General features: G+C 40.6%; 1 protein-coding gene across 2 annotated transcripts in view; it reads left to right on the top strand.

Moving 5' to 3' along the window:
• Positions 1 to 17997, top strand: part of pvalb7 (parvalbumin 7) — a 46828-nt gene that overhangs the window by 27123 nt on the left and 1708 nt on the right. Inside the window, exons 2-4 of one of the 2 annotated variants that reach the window (XM_085785378.1) lie at positions 16756 to 16827; positions 17002 to 17128; positions 17871 to 17980. In XM_085785378.1, the coding sequence (XP_085641504.1) occupies positions 16764 to 16827; positions 17002 to 17128; positions 17871 to 17980 (301 nt within the window). In that variant the 5' untranslated portion in view covers positions 16756 to 16763. Of the gene's footprint in view, positions 1 to 16755; positions 16828 to 16998; positions 17129 to 17870; positions 17981 to 17997 lie in introns of both variants that reach the window. The other variant, XM_085785372.1, reaches the window with a different exon arrangement.

Genomic DNA, 17997 nt, shown 5'->3' with positions numbered 1-17997 from the left:
AGTTCGTCAGTGTCAGGTACTAGGAAGAGGCTGACGTGACATTGCAGAGGCTACGTCCATCTTGGCTTAGAGTACGGTAGTTAGATTTAAGAAAAGATCATGATTTGGGTTAACATTGTTCTTCCTCAGTTATCTTTGTTATCATGGTTCAGTGTTGCCAACTTGGCGACTTTCTCGCTAAATCTGGCGACTTTCCAAACCCTCTTGGCGACTTTTTTTTGTCAAAAGCGACTAGCAACAAAATCTAGCGACTTTTAACGGAGCTTCTGGTTTGGAGACTCTGATCATCAGTGCTGTTTTCAACGACATCGTGATGACATCATTTAGCGACTTCTAGCGACTTTTGGGACAGCCAATAGCGACTTTTCTTACTGAGGAATTGGCAACACTGGTAACCTTCATGGGTAACAGAAACAACGTAAACCTCCAATTCCTGACCTGAAGTTTGTCTTCATAGATCACCGCTGGATGCGACCTAACCACAAAATGTAATTAGATCATAATAACTCGTTAAAGAGATTCATGACTCATGGACTTGTTTTTTTTATCTTCCATTTTCTGTACAAACACAATGTGTGATTATTCAGGCTTGTCCAACATCCACGTCTGGAAGTTCTGCCGCCCCAAAAAACAACATCTGGGTAGGAGGAATTTGTTTGTGATTTTCAAACCACTGCAAAAATTTACCTTTATAGATTTAAAAGGAACTTTAATTCCAGGAAACAATATCCTGGTGATTCACAGGCCAAACTGATCAGATCTAAACTTTGTGCCGTGATGCGGATGAACTGAACCTTTAAATTGATTGTTGTGCAACCATCATTCAGCACAATTACACAACACATTATTGCATCGTCTGTTGTTTACACTACACGTGGCTTCCTTTGTTTACATGCCGTGCAGATTTAACAGAAGCAGCATGTGGCTTCATTAGCGTAAAGGTACCAAAGAGGAACCAGCCTTTGTATCTCATGAATAATCATACAAACACTTCTGCTGATGCATTCAGGTGCTTGCGAAGAGCCAGACTTTCTACATCTCTGTTGTGAGTTTAAAAAGTCGACTTTTATTCAGGATGTGTCTCTGAACACTTTTTAAAAGCGGATTTTAGAAATCGAAGCCTGCGGGTCACATCGTTCCTCCAGACCCCCTCAGCATTTCTAAACAAGTGGCCTCTCGCTGATTTTTTTTTCTTTTTTCAAAAACACAGCTTCTGTTTTATTCATGGGTTCACGGTTTAACAGTCAAACTTCCTCCAGAGTGTGCACACAAACCAGTGATGCCACATGAACCGTCGTAAACATCAATAATAAAACCACCTCAACCTTAATTTGAGATGTGATCAGGCAAGATGATTGATTATTATAGACACTTATCACGATTGAGATATTTCCATTAGAGTCCTTTGTTTATGTTGTTATCATTTATCAACAAACACAACTCACCAACATTGTTGATGGTTGAGTTGATAATGAAGTAAGGTCGGCTACGAAGGAACTATATAAGCTTTGTTAGTTATGTATGTGTCCTATACCACACATAGGGCCACTTTATCTTCTTAAAGAGATAGTTCAACATTTTGGCACATTGGCCCATTGCCATAATCCCTATAGTTTTAGGAGTAGGTTCGTTACCTTTAATTGTCGGTGCAAGCTATTTTTAGAACGGTGGAGCAGAGCCGCGAGCTGCTCAGAGCTACGCTACGGAGGCTCATGGGATTTCTTGGTTTCCCTCATCAAACTCATCAAATACACAATCCAACAACTCCAAAACACTGTTATGGACAAGTTGTGTTGCGTTATTATCTCATAGCGTGGTGAATGTGCAGGTCACAACTTGTCCACCAGAGCGTTTTGGAGTTGTTGGATTGTGTATTTGATGAGTTTGATGAGGGAAACCAAGAAATCCCATGAGCCTCCGTAGCGTAGCTCTGAACAGCTTGCGGCTCTGCTCCGCCGTTCTAAAAATAGCTTGCACCGACAAATAAAGGTAACGAACCTACTGCTATGACTATAGGGATTATGGCAATGGGCCAATTTGCCAAAATGTTGAACTATCCCTTTAATAAATAACTTTACGTATGATTTCACTCTGAATTTGATGAAAGAAACAAACCTTTACCTTTGATGCACTGGTTTAAAATGTCACTGGGACAACATTATGATTATGGTATAACATTTACACTGTGGCTTAATATGGTGATGTACAGTTAAAGTTAGCAAAACAAAAGAAAAAAAACAGATAAATGATTGATAGATTAACACACCATTACTTTATTTGTCCGTCTTTAAGTAGCAGTTGCTTTCACGTCAACTGTACAGTAACGTGTTGGATTAAAACGTCCATTTCTGTGACATGTTTGTAGGTTGGTTATGTTGTAGTGGAGACGGTGCAGCTGAACTATGTCGCAGATTTACTGTCAGTTTATCAGGATCAATAACAACTTCACACTCGAACCTGTGAGATTCTTTAGCTTCTATGTTTGAGCAGCTAAAACCGTCCTCCAGCTCCACTCCTAGGGCCCGTCTTCTTGTGCTTAATACTGCACTTGTTCCTGTGTAGTACTTTGAAACTTTTAGATGTGTAAACTTTCTCTTTTACACTTCTCGGCATGGTCATGTGTGAACACAGCGACTTGAAGAAAACCGCTAAATCTGGGTCATCATCTGAGACCTGCAGCGTACAGGAGGGATGTGGGAGAATATAAAAAAGCTGGTTGTGTTTCTCACTCAGTCTTTTCCTCTCTGTTTAACTCAGTAGCTTTGAGAACCTGCAGCCACAGGGAGCAGATCACAGCTGCAGCACTGAGGTCAGTTTAACCCTGAATTTACTGATGTTTTGGGCTGTAAACACAACATTTATGGACTTTTTCTTTATAAAGTTGTTATTCCAAAGACGTCCTCACATTTATTTTGTATTTGTTTATTAGTCAACCCAACAATTGCTACCTAAAATATTCATTCTCCTTAACTCCTGAGTTGAATATCAGGCTTGTTATCTGCTAAATTGTCACTGTATTCACCAGCAGCCAGTCTGTGACTGCCGGGTCAGCTTTATCAGAGCTTTGTTTTCTCTTTTGTTGAACCCTGCTGCTACAAGTTAATAAGAACAGATAAGAGCTGATAAAATTGTTTTTATTAATCTGATAAATCCGGTTCTGTCATACAGTATCAGGTGAAATGAAAAGATAAAGAGAAGAAGGATGCATTATTATTTATCAATACATTTATACTAAACTAAAGCATTCACCTGCACATTATGGAGCTTGTGATTGGGGAGCTTGATGAAGACTTTACGCTTTAAAGAGGCTGTTTGAAAGTTTTCTCTGCTGTTGAATGTTGTTTCCTGGAGCAGGTGGTGGTGGAAAAACTTTGGTCATTAACAAGAGGTTATAATACGTCTTCTGAGAAGCGTATATGACTTGAAACATAGTATGATAGAGAGCTATAAACAGGATTGATCAATTGGGTTTTGATTGCAACTGTAATACTGTTTACTTATTTTATTTTTTGGCTTTATTTGTTAATTATTGGATACCTGCTTCTTTCTGTTACACTGAAACCATGAAGAGCTCTAATGGTTTTACTGAAATAATGAATTAAAGGGTAGGCATTTATGAGCTGGATAGCTTCAGCCTACACCTTTTCGATCTATTTATGAACTAGTTGAACTAAGGATTGTATTGGAAGGTTGTGACTGTGATTGATGCTCGACTGTTAACAATTTGTGCACAAGATCGAATAAACAAACTACTACTTCAGGGCAGATCTGAGGGTGCAGTGAGTCGCTATTGGAAAGCTGCAAGCAGGCCGAGGCTAGCTGGTTAGCATGCTAGCTTCCAAAGAGGTTTGTGTTTGCTGTTTGTGAGTGTATAGGAACAAAGTTTGAGTCTGAACTCACAGCTTTTTTTCTCTGGACAGGTAGGGAAACATCTGTTAATGGTAACGGCGCTGTGCAGTATAATAGAACAAATGGCACCTTTAAGCTGCATTCAGGAGATAATCTTTTTTCTTTCTCCTCCGCCTATTCCATCAATGTCAACTCTTTTCTCGCAGCGTGGTGTGCTCACGCTTTCCTCCTCTGCTCTCCACTGCTTATCTTGACTTGAAGAAGAAAGAGCACATTCTCCAGATCAATAGCCCTTACACACCCACGAACACACACACACACACAACACACACCCTTACGCAAACACGTCATGACTCAGTGTTGACCTGTCGACCTTTGTTTGCAGTTGATATTCATGAATTAATATGGATGACGGCTGAGGCGATGAAATCTGAGGTGATTAAATTTTGTAACACTAGATGTCAGCAAAGGAGTTGCTGTGTCGGAGGTGTGTGTGTGTCAATGTGTGTAATAGTATGTGTGTGTTTGAGAGAGACAGAGAGAATGAATTATAGTCTGATATGAAAGGTTTCTTCATGTGTTCATATTTCACTAATTGTGATTATAATATCTAATCAATCACTGATCCTGGGCTCTGTCGTCGTGGTGACAGCTGTGCATGGCTGCCTGGTGTTTGCTGTGTAACTACAGCAGCTGCATCGCTGCACCAGTGACTCTGCACACAGATGGACAGAGCCGAGAGTCAAAGAGAAAACAGCAGTTACACGCTTCACTAAGTCAGACAAGGTGTTTGTGTGTTCACCGTGATTCAGCCATGACCGTTTTCACCGGGATGAAAGCAAGTCGTCGTGACTTTAAGACCAAATTATTATGGAGGCAAATATGAAGAGGTAGAAAAAAACAAAGAGGTGGTGAGAGTTAAAACTGTGTTGAAAATGTACTTGTTTGTTATGTAAAGACGGAGGAATAGCGTGTCAGCAGCTGTTTGTGTAAGAAAAAGACAAACAAAGAGTCCAATAGAGTGTGACGGTGCATAGAGGAGCGTGTGTAAGAGTGTGTGTGTGAAGCACATATTGACTCCATATCTATTTTCATGCAGCCTGAGATGAATCCGCTGCTCGTATAACAGACCATCGCCAGCCATGAATTGCAGAAACATTTTTTCAAGGGTGTATTTATCTTCAAGGTCAGGCCAGCTGCTGGAGTCCAGTGTACTCGTATGTGTGTGTGTGTGTGTGTGTGTGTGTGTATGTGTATGTGTAACAGATTGAATTCATGGATTGCCAATGTGTATACGTAACTGTGTACTGCATCTGTGATTGTACGCAGCTGATTGCGTGTTAGCCTTGGGATAAATGTTTGTGGCAGCCGAACACTGTAAAAAAAAAATAAAAAAAAAAAGTGAAATTTAATCAGCCTCAGTTGACGGACAAAGAAGCATCGACACGCACACGCATACAACGTCCACACGCACGGAAACATAATCACTGTGACTGACAGAAAGTCAAGACAAACACACGGCTCGTGTTTGCTGTGTTGATGACGACGGCTGGTTGCCGTAGCAACAACATAGAAAACAGGGATTGTTTAAATACTACGATGGACTTTACGGTGAAATATTCGATAACTTTAAATGTCAGTTTGTAAAAAAAAAAAAAAAAACTTTTGGTGCAGTGAAGAAGTTTGTTTTTTTTTACCTGAAATCTGAAAACGGAAAAATAAATAAATAAATACAACTCAACACACACAACACTCCTCATAATATTAAACTGACTACAGTGAGTTAAAATGTCAATGTCACCATCTGTTGTTCACAGTGGCAGCTTTTTTTGCACTTGGGCACTTTTAATGCTCTATGCATCTTAATTTTGTGTTTTTGTATTAAATTTTTTGGCAAAAGAGTCATTCAGGCCTAATACAACTAGTGTGTGTGTGTGTGTGTGTGTGTGTGTGTGTGTGTGTCTTATGTCGTATTGTTTATATGGTGATACTGAACATCTGAATTTCTCTCAGCATCAACAAGCAATCAATTTTGAATCAAATCAAATCTTGCTTGATCAATATAATCCAACCCAATCCAACCCAACCTAATCTAATCTAATCTAATCTAATACAAGCAAACCAAACCCAACCTAATCTAATATAACTTTATCTAAATCTAATCTAATATAACCTAGTCTAGTCTAACCCAACCCAATCCAATCTAATCTAACTTTATCAATCTAATCTAACCTAACCTAACCCTAAAATAATGTTGTCTAATTTAACCCAATCCAATCTAATCTAATCTAATCTGTGATTCAAAGAATTATCACACACTGCTAACCTCTAACAGATTAGAGGGTGACTATTAAGATACAGTACATCTACATATTTCATTTAAAAGTGGATGAAATCCAGTCAAAGTTTGGTGAAGTTTTTTCTTCTGAACGGGCCACATGACGTCATTTATCAGTCTCAGACTTTATGACCTCACTGTGCATCACCTCATGTGACCCTTGTTCAGACGATGCCAAGAAGCCTCTTTAATTAAAGAGGCTTTAACACTGTGAGATCAATTCACCTCTGTCTATAAACACAAATTACCAGTGTAATAAAATGTGATTTAGATAGTTTGGCTGCACCTTCAGGATTGTAAATAATGTAATTGTAATTTATGTATTATATATCATAAGTTAAAGTTTCATTATTGTTTAGGATAGAGGTTGTAACTGCAGCTCGTACCAGTGTTAAGTTTATAAACCAATTTAACAGAGCTCACACTGCAAACTAATCAACCAGCAGCAGCACGACTAACTGGAACCTACCGGGGAAACGTGGAAGATCTGGAGTCTCATTATTTAACAGGTTGGCTGCAGCTCAGGCCAAACTCCAAACAACAAACTTGGAGCTTTCCTTTAAAAAACTCAGCATCTCCCACGCACTCCCACACACAGCAGCCGTAAAATTAGCACTGAATATACTGTACCACCGCCTGAACCGCAGCAGCAGGCTGCACATTTGGCAAACACAGGGGCTTCCTTCTCCCACTCTACTGTACAAACCGGTCTGAACTGGACTCACTGGAGGTTGTGAGTGAGTGATGTCGTGTTCAAAGTCAACGATCAAGTGACTTCAGGTCCAAATCCATGAACACTATTCCTATTCCTCAAGAACAAGGAAGTTGTCATGTGATTTCTGTTACACATATTACTACATATTAGTTATAGAAAAACTAATCAGATTACTTTTCTAATTACTCACCAGCAAAAGTAGGGGTTGGGGTAACAGTTCATAATAATTACCAATAAGCATTATTATATATTTTATTTGTCATTTATAAAGCATCCTTCCTACTGTTACAGGTTTAACTCTAGATTTTAAAATAATTTATGTGTTTAATGATTAAATTTAATACTTAAAGCAGAAGTAAGCAGAATTTTTGTGTTAATATAAGTCTAAAATAGTTATATCTTCCAACAGCAATCACTTACATAGAGTGTTTGGTCTGAAACACGGGTCTGTCAGTCACTCTGCTCTGCTCTGAGCCGAAGAGAAAACATTTATCGTATCCTACAGTTTTTATCCAATGAGGAGAGAGAACGGCATGCAGGGCTGTGTGTGCAGCCAAGGGACGCCGTGAATGTGGCGACGTAGGGACGAGGACTGTTATGGTGCGTTCAAGGAAACTCGTATTTTTCCGACCGTGAAGTGGTACCAGTTCGATCTGGTACAAGTTCACCGGTCGGAAGTTACGAGTGGCCGTTATAGTGACTTTCACCGGTAAAACAGGTCGGAGAAACACGCGTGGGTTGCCTGAAACGCTACAAAGTCGTAAGTTGTGACTTGAAGCTGTAATTTACGATTTCAAAAGCCTGCCTGGAACGCAGCATTAGCGAAAACGACCGGACCACTTACTTCTGCTTTAACTATAAAGTGTTACCCAATATGAAAATATGAAATAGCTCCACTAAGTCGTTGCCTAAAAAAGTGAGTTTTCAGAGATTTCAGATTGGTCAGTGTTAGTTAACCTGAGGTCCAGGTGGGCAGCTCCACAGTCTGGAGACGTTAACAGCAAAGTGTGTTTATATCAGGGAGTGTAGTTGTAATAAAGTGTTAAAACAATAAAGTGTTACTGTACCAGCTCTATAAAAGCTTCATATCAAACATCTTCACATCTGATTATCTGTGTCTGTATTAGATTAGTCAACCGACAACTCAGGTCATTTCTGAACATAGTTTACCTGTGTCTAAAGTTGGTGAGTTAAGAAACTGACCCTGAGATTGTGAATATGTATGTTATTATAATATATAGGTACCTAATCTTATCCTCCTTCTAAGGTCAGTGAGTCCTGTTCAAACTGTTTTGCTTTTGAGCCTCCTGTCAGTCACTGGGTTGTCCTGTGTTTATTTTTACGGCTTATCTGCTAATCTTCGGATACCCCTGTGATATTAATACTACACTCGCACACACGCACACACAGCTGTGGCTCGTAGCTACCCCCTGCCATAACCTAATGCCCCACATGTTGCTGAGCTGCCAGTGGGTCATTAAAACCAAACTCAATCCGTCTCTTGCTCTCTGTCTCTCTCTTTGTCTGTCACTGTCTTCTCACTTTCAGTTTTCCAGGAGCAGTAAGATCATATTTATCTTCATGTACAGTACAAGATGCATTGATTTACTCATCTATTTTTATTTCCATGTCAGAGGTTATGGATATTTACTTAATATAAAAGTGTTGGCCATTTGGCAGCATTAAAAGATAAAATATGTATGAGCCGCCCTGTAACAGCTCTCTTTGCTTATGTTCATCTTTCTAATGTTAATAACAGAGTTAGTTCACGACCCTGTTAATGTTTCTGCCTGTTTCCAGTCACGTCTCCTCTCTCCTAATTCAATGCAGCGTGAATTTACATTTACATTAATCCATCCATCCATGTGTGTTTCTGCATCTTCCTCCCTCGACCAACTCTCCTCATTACAAACCTTTCCTACGTGTCGTCCTCACCTCCCTCCCTCCCATCTTCCCATCCTCCCTCATCGTCCTACAATGATGGAAAGTGCTGAAGTGGGGTAATTCAATAGAGGGCAGAAAGCTAAGTCAGTCTGAGGGCAGGGCACAGTGAGAACAGAGGGTCAGCACAGGGCATGGGCAGACAAAGACAGGCATTTTAGTTTTTAGTTTTTTTTATGCAGGGAGCATTTGAAACAACAGCTCCAGAATGATTGTGATAGGTTCACTGTCTCTGGGAGACTACGGGAAGGTAATGGGAGTAGTAGGTTTAAATTGGTCTCAACATGATCAGCATCGATCTGGTCAAATGTCTCCCTTTTACTGATTTCCAAAGGGTTACACCTGCTTTTATCACAACACACCTTGACTACTGTAATGTCATTTATGTTGGTTTCTACACTAAAATGCTGCTCCTTTACTGGAACCTGTAAACGAGACCACATCTGTCCCGTTTCCTGCCTCCGTTCAGTGACTTCCTGAACATTTTTAGACTGATTTTAAGATTTTATTGTTTGTTATTGAGACTCTTAATGCGTTAGCACCATCTGAAGCTGGGGACACTCTGCACAGTTGTTACCGAATTAGAAAAGACTTGGAGTTCACACTAACCGACTGGCTTCAGCAGATTTTTATGACGACTGGGGATCACTCACACTTAATGACTGCGCCAGATGAGGGATCACAGACGACATGATTTGTCAAACTCAACTGAAGCCAACTGAACGCACCAAACTCTTGTGGGAGTGACAGTTTCAGGAGCGTAGACACGTGTAGTCATTTGCAGTTGGTTGAGTTAACATGCGACTTCCACTTTATCAGCCTCCTGCCAACAACATACAGCGGCTAAAACCACCTGCTAACTAAGTGATTCCACCTGTTGCTAGGCAAAGAGAAAACAAACATGGACGCTTGCTGCTGCTATTGTTGTTTGCGCAGCTATCTGCTGTGAGAAATCCATTAAAGGGACTACCGGTACGTGGAGTTTCACACTACATTTCCCATGAGCCTCCACACACACAGTGAAATTCTTGGGCCGGCGCAAGACGGACGAAAGCGAAAACATCTGCCAAGAATGTTTTAATTAATCAAGAACGAAAGTCAGAGGTTCGAAGACGATCAGATACTGTCGTAGGTCTGACCATAAACGGCGATCCGGCGGTGTTATTCCCATGACCCGCCGGGCAGCGTCCGGGAAACCGAAACTAAGAAATGCTGAGCGGGGCGAACACTAAATAATAATATTAAAATAACTACAGTATAAAGACAAAATGATATATTTATTGAAAATGGACCCATTAACAAATGGGTAAAGTAGATTCATCCACATTAATATGAGACTCTTTTATAACCAAATACAAACTCCTTGTCCTTTTAAAGGGACTACGAGGAGTTTTGGAAAGTGAAGTGTTTTCACACTAGATTTTCCCATGAGCCTCCGCGTGCACGGTGAAATTCTTGGACCGCCGCAAGACGGACTAAAGCAAAAACATTTGCCAAGAATGTTTTCATTGATCAAGAATGAAAGTCAGAGGTTAGAAGATGATCAGATACCGTCGTAGTTCCAACCATAAACAATGCCAAATAGCGATCCGGGAAACTGAAACTAGGAAATGCTGAGCGAGTCGACCACTAAATAATAATATCAAAATAACTATAAAGACAAAATGATATATTTATTGAAAATGGACCCATTAACAAGTGGGTAACGTAGATTCATCCACATTAATATGAGACTCTTTTATAACCAAAAAAGCAAACTCCTCGGGGTCTCTTTAAAAAGAAAAAACGGGTATGGATCAAGGTGTGGAGGAGTCGATGTCGCCTTCTGATGGCATTTCCTGTGTCCCACCACCTGTTGGCGACATGTGTTTGCGGTTGAGTCTGTAACCAGTAGCCTACACACCACCAGAGTCGGCTCCAAAAATTCAAACATGTTTGAATTACTGTGACTGAAGTTGGGCGGCATCTGTTCGCCACCAACAGATTTCTGCGCCAACTTGCCACGCCGACTGTCCCCAACTCATGCTGACTGGTGCAGACTGGGCCTGACTGTGAATTGTGGATAAAATCATGTAGTGTGTCCCCAGCTTCATATTGCTCACCTTTTAAATGTTCCCTTAAAGTCTGGATTGTATCAGGCTGATTGGTTTTAAACACATTTTTTACATTAAAAGATAAAGTTTTCAACTTAAACCAAACCACAGAGGAGTCACCTCAGGAAATATTTGATGCTGACCGACTGTTTTGTGTTTTCAGTGAGGGCTTGTTGTTATGAGAGTCTGAGTGGAGCCAATGTTGACAACATTAGCAGATTTCTGAAAGATTTTTATAGCTGAATTGTTGGCAGTTGACGTGTCAGTAACAAACAGAGGTAACAGACTATTAGATGAATGCGCTGCAGGGACATTTCAAAGATCCATTGTATAGAGTGCGTGCGATCCAGACGAACTGTTTGACGTTGAATTGCGGTGTCTGAAATCTTTAGGTCTTTAGGTTAAAAACATAAAAAGCAGAGACAGGTAGCTTTAACTCAAAGGTATTAAATAACAAACGGTGTTCAAACAAGTCTGCTTTGACCTCATGGCCTTTTTGTTTAACCTGCTTCAGGCCTGTGAAGAGCTCTAGTGGCTTTTTCTTTGTCTCTCATGTATGCACCTATCTATCATAAGTAATTCATCTCCCGGCCTTGGATAACCAGGAGGAAGATGATTCACTACATCACTTAACACGATAAGCAACAGAAAGAGAGGGGGAGTCAGACAGAGACACACAGGCTGCCGGGGATTCACAGCACGGAGATTAATAGGTGATAAAGATGGAGGCAGGGGGAAGATATGGAGGCAGAGGAGAGGGAGCGAATTTGTAGATTTGGAGAACGGGGGGAAGGAGACACGAAGAAGGAGTGAGGAAAAGGGTGAGATCAAAGGAGAGATACGGACAGAAAGGAAGTTACAAGTGGAGGTCGTCTGGGGTGAAACAGAGAGAGAAGTGGGTCCAGGACAGAGAGAGTCGTCTCTCAAGTTCAAGTTCAGAACAAATATGAGTTTTCTTCAAAATGGACTTAAGTGCAAGTTCAGTTTATGATTGATCATGTGTGTGTCAGAAGGATTTTAGTGAGTGTGTTTCTTGTGAGTTACAGAATGTAACACTTTATAATAAGTACACACTATTAACCATTAGTTAAGCATTAATAAATACTGAATTCTTCATTTGTAACGCATGAATACTCATTAGTATGTGTACAGTTAGTGCTTATCAATAATGAGTAAAACATTTTTAACTGTGTTTATATACTACATACTAATGAGTATTCATAAATGATTTATAAATGATGAATTCAGTATTTCATGCTTAACTAATGCTTAATAGTAGTGTGTACTTATTATAAAATGTTACCCTTTTTTACAGGTCACAATGTGGGGTCCTGTCAGAGGGTACGAATGCTTGTAGAGATCATAGTTTACTGGCAAAATCTGAATATACTACCCATGAATATATTTGTATAAGTGTATAATCGCTATAAAATACGTTTCTTTGGTTTTTGTAGCCTTATAATTCTTCTTTTATATATACATATAGCAAGGGTCTTGCTTTAGAGAGTGTCGCCATCTTGCGCCACCATGTTTATACGGCAGCCCAAACGGAAAATCCAGCCAGCCAGAGAGTGCGTTTCAAGAGTTTTACGTTCATAAATAAACTAACAAAGAAAAAGAAGAAGGAGGAAGAAACAGCAGACATATCGTAAAATGGTTTAGATCTTCACCTCATCGCTCCATGCTCCTCATGTTCTTTTGTCCTCTGAGGCCACCGTCCCTTTGCTGATGGGAGGAGTGAGTGCAAGCGAGTGAGTGAGTGAGCGCTGCGATCTAGAATCTGAAAGCAAGATATCACGGTTTTACCCACTGGACCTTTAAGACTAAAACAAAGTGTTCCACTTAAACACCAAACACAAATGAAAACTGCAGAGCCAAAATGACAATGAAAGTGTTAAAACCGGTAAAATGTGAGTCTCTTGTTTACAAAACTGGACCAGTGTATACAGTGGATTTAACCAAACACAGCAGTTGCATGAAAACAATGTGATGAAAGACGCTAAAAGACACACATTTTCTTTTTCCCTTCTATTCGTTAAGCTGGCTGTTAAACTACTGGGACAGAATAAAGTTTCATCTGGGCTGATGTGAAGACGGAGACAGAGGCTTCATGAGGATTCACAGAATAAACCAAAACAAACAGAAATCAAAAGAACAGATGTGCGTAAAAACAAAAAAGAAAAAGAAGAAGATAAGGACTGAGGGCAGTTACACACACACACGGACACACACAGACACACACACAGTGGTTTTATTAATAGGCCTGTGTGTGATTCGTTAGCGCTGCAGAGAAAGTGATCACACTCCTGGGCCAGCGGCGTGTGCGTCATGTCTTGACAACACCCTCCACCACCTTTCTCAAAATAGAGAGGAGGGGTGGATGTGGTGGGGCAGCCGGGGGGGGGTAAATGGGGGTAAGTGTGTGTGTGTGTGTATGTGTTTTTGGAAGCGGCTATAAAAGTGTTATTGTGTCCTTCCCTGCACATCTTACCTCCATCTCCACTCTCTCTCCATCACTCCTCTTCTGTCCTCTCCTGTCCTGTCCTCTCTCTCCTCCCTGGTGTATTCATCCACCCCTTCGTTCAGGTAAGACTGAAAGAAACATTAAATGTTGTAGCAGAGAATAGTTGTTTAAAACACACAGAGAGAAAGAGAGAAAGCGACAACATCCCTCAGGCTCTTTGGTCAATGACAAGAATGAGTTCGAGGCCGCTGTGAACAGAGAAATGAAACACTGTGGTTTCAGAGCTGAATGGGCGACTCATTGAAATACACTGGTGAGTTACATAAATATTTAAACCAGAGAGGATTATGGGTATTATTAATTCAACCAGGATTATAATCATAAAGAACGGCTTGAATAACATGAATAACACTAACTACACTTTTATTTATTTTTTATTTTAATGTTTATTTTGCAGGGACGATACATACAACATTGCCACAAAGAATGAAAAATGTGATGCATACAAGACGTCTAGCTTCAGCTAATTTGCAGTCTTTGTCCCTGAGAGTTAGAGTTAGAGTTATATTTACAGTACTTCCCAATAAACCTTGAGCTTAAAACATTAACATGAACACTTCCAAAGTTATCACTATAGTGGAGGTCAGATCGTTCTGGTGTAACTTTATAATTGTTTTCTTTATTTATAATAAGTTTGTTTGTTTGGCTGCTGCTCTTGTATTTCTTACGTTCTCTGTGTGCTGTAGTTTGTTACCTCCTCCTTATTGGTTTTATCGACTCTTCCATAAGATGCACTGGAATAAAAGAAAAAGTAACGTTCGGAGTAGCAGGTGTTGCTCTAACGGAGTATTTTCTTGGCTCTTGTTTCACTGTAAAAACAAGTGTAATAAACGTGTGAAGGAGACAGCAGCCCTGACTTTAAGTACAGTAGATAATCTAATCTAATACATTGCTAAATGTTTTTTTTTGTTACTATTTTGACTGTCCCCTCCATTTCTTTTTGAGGAAATGGTGCCCAGATGTTCAATGAGACTGTCTGTTTTAATAAAATATACTTTATAAATAATCCAGAGGCAGCGCCATGACTCAGTGCTGCCTGCTCTATTAGCAGAAGCTCAATCTTTAACTCTCTTTTTGTGCTAAAGGACATTATAACTTTCTGCTCTCAGACAGTGGTGACTTTACTCTTCAAAGTGTTAAACTCCTTCAGGAAAAAAAAAAGTTGACTGGAAGCGCAGAACTGAAGCTACTTTATATTTTTCAGGGTTTAATACACAAACGTCAAGTGTTTATTTATAGCAACAGTAACAGGCAAAAGCCGACTTTCAATCTCCAGAGTCTGTCATTTGATGAATAGACGCGCTGTGATGATAAAATATATCGTCACGTCACCGTCACAGCGGCTTTATTTACCCACTGCAGGACGAGATAGTGGAGTTACTGTGTCTGCATTGTTGGGTCTTCACATTTTAGAATACAAGGAGTGAAAAGAAACACATTCAGGGACTCTTTAGACGAAAGGCGACAGATTGAAGGTCGTCTACAAGTCTCACAGTCGTTGATTCTGTGAAAGGACTTGTGTACTTTACATCAGGCTGGAGGTATGATGTTAACCAGATGAATGCCAGCGATGGCTGAGATGCTTAATGTGACGCTGCCTGTGAGTTTTTACCACTATGTTAACAACACTGACAGGATATCAAAATCCAGGAACGCCTCGCCAGAAACGTTTATTGTTAATGAATAGAAGGTTTAAATTACTGGTACAGTAGTCGTCTAAACAACCTGAAGGCGTCAGATGTCAGTGACATAAGGACGTCTATTTGTAAGACATTATCTCATGATGGAAAGAAACAGTTCACACGTCTCAAGACATTTAGAAAAAAACTAAACTAGAATCGCTAATTGGCTTTTGCTGCCAAAAGTCAGACACATAACAGGTGGAGAGAAAGTTGAGACGGAGGAGATTAGAAAGAGAAGAATCTGATGGCTACTTATCTCACTCTCTCTTTTTCTTTTTTTTTTTATGTCACATTATCCTTCAGTCGGGGTCGGGGAGGGTTAAGTGTTTCATTGGGGTCAAGACAGAACAACCATCAGACCTGCTCCTCTGGGGCTCTGACTGTACGTCTCATCACCGGGACACTGTGAGGCAGAGGAAACACAGAGTCACCCATACACTCAGAGATATCAGACATATGGCCGCTCATCCCTCTTACACACAAACAGATTCTTCAAACATCTGTCTCGACAGCTTCACACATGTTCCCTGAGCTCTGAACATGGAGCTGGGAGCCTTCAGCTCAGGTGTGACACCTACAGGCTGCTGCAGTGAACTGCAACCACATGGTTTTTTATCTTTGGGGAAACATGACTTAGTTGATCTGTACTGTAACACTTTGTCTTTTCTTTTTTTTTTTAGCAACATCCAACTCCTTACAGATGTGGTTCAGTCTTTAAGGGATTAACTGTCTTGCTATCTTGTATTAGCTGCATAATTGAGATGGGGTATACATTGGTTAACATGCAGGCAAATACAGGCAGGTCAATGGATAAAGATTCTTACAAAATACATAACATACTGTGAAAAATAGTACGTTACACTGTACCACCTGTGTATCGTGATTAATATTATGGTATTAGTGCTCATCTCTCTGTCTATTTTTAGTCAGACGTTTGCATTATTCATGAATCCAAATAAATCTGAGATATTTTAGGAGACAAAATCATATTTTGGTGAAGTAATAATAATAATAAGAATTTTGATTTATATAGCACCTTTCAAGACACTCAAGGACGCTTAACAATAACACAAGACACAAGAAGGACGCGTAACAATAACACAAGGCAGGACAATAACACAAGACAGGACAGTAGTGTTGTATGTTGATTAGAAGACATTAGTACTGAACTTGCTACATATGCGTCTTACTGTGTGTTGCACAACATCAGTTCTCCTTCGTATCTCCAGCAGTGCCAGTGTCTTGCATATAAGAGCGATAGAAGAGTGATCACGATCCACTGAGGCCATCTATTGAATATCTGAGTGCATTTCTCATTCAACCAGGTCCATCAGGGTCAAAATCCTCTTGGTGTGCATCTCTCTGTGTGTCTGTGTAATCTGCAACAAAGACAGTTCCTCCCCTCCACTCCTCAAGTGTCTCTGGGCCAGAACTTTAGTTTGAACAACCAACACACTCTCAAAAACACATATATACATAACAGCAACAGCTCCACTCTCCACTCCCACCTCTGCTTTCACCTCCTTGAAATATAATGTTCTTTCATTTCTTACCGTGTACCTTTGATGTCCTCTCTGCCCCCTCCCTCCCTCTCCCTCTCTCTCTCTCTCCAGCTGACAAAATGCCGATGACAGATCTGTTGAAAGCTGAGGAGATCAAGAAAGCTCTTGATGCCTTCGCAGCAGGTCTGTAGCCGCTGTAGAGTTAACGTGGTATAGAAATAAACAGACCTACAAATGTCCAGAAGTTACTGTAGATACATGGATACTGACAGTCAGTAAATCCACATAACAAAGTGTTACTGTAGACAAAAGACTGAACTTTCTGTCTGTGCTTTTTCTGTTCTTCTTTTGAAGGGGAAACATTCGATCCTAAAAAGTTCTTTGAGATGGTGGGGATGAAGGCCATGTCAGCCGAAAACGTCAAGAAGGTCTTCCAGGTTCTGGACGTGGACGGGAGTGGATTCATAGAGGAGGAAGAGCTCAAGTGAGAGACTCATAAACACACACAACAAACACCAGTCCACCACAGTCCTGTAGACTCCACAATGACTTTAAAGGGATAGCTCAACATTTTAGCAAATTGGCCCATTGCCATAATCCCTATAGTTTTAGCAGTAGGTTCGTTACCTTAAATTGTCGGTGCAAGCTATTTTTAGAACGGCGGAGCAGAGCCGTGAGCTGCTCAGAGCTACGCTGCGGAGGCTAATGGGATTTCTTGGTTTCCCTCTTCAAGCTCATCAAATACACAATCCAACAACTCCAAAACGCTCTGGTGGACAAGTTGTGGCCTGCACATTCACCACGCTATGAGATAATAACAGAACGTTACGAGACAGAGTTGTTTTCGAGGTAAATTCCTGTCGGAGGCAGTTTTTCGGCAAGCAGTCTCTGAATTTACCTCGAAAACAACTCTGTCTCGTAACGTTCTGTTATTATCTCATAGCGTGGTGAATGTGCAGGTCACAACTTGTCCACCAGAGCGTTTTGGAGTTGTTGGATTGTGTATTTGATGAGTTTGAAGAGGGAAACCAAGAAATCCCATTAGCCTCCGAAGCGTAGCTCTGAGCAGCTCGCGGCTCTGCTCCGCCGTTCTAAAAATAGCTTGCACCGACAATTAAAGGTAACAAATCTACTCCTAAAACTATAGGGATTATGGCAATGGGCCAATTTGCCAAAATGTTGAACTATCCCTTTAACATGACCGTAACACCGTGTGCTTCTCTCAGGTTTGTACTGAAGGGCTTTTCCGAGGAAGGCAGAGATCTGACTGACGCTGAGACGAAAGCATTCCTCGAAGCAGCAGACAAAGATGGAGACGGCAAGATCGGCATCGACGGTGAGCGAAAGGAACAA

Source organism: Trachurus japonicus, chromosome 1 (genome assembly GCF_045865225.1).
Source record: "Trachurus japonicus isolate A0001 chromosome 1, Traja_1.0".
Taxonomy (NCBI): Eukaryota; Metazoa; Chordata; class Actinopteri; order Carangiformes; family Carangidae; genus Trachurus; species Trachurus japonicus.
This window is presented reverse-complemented; position numbering and strand designations above follow the sequence as displayed.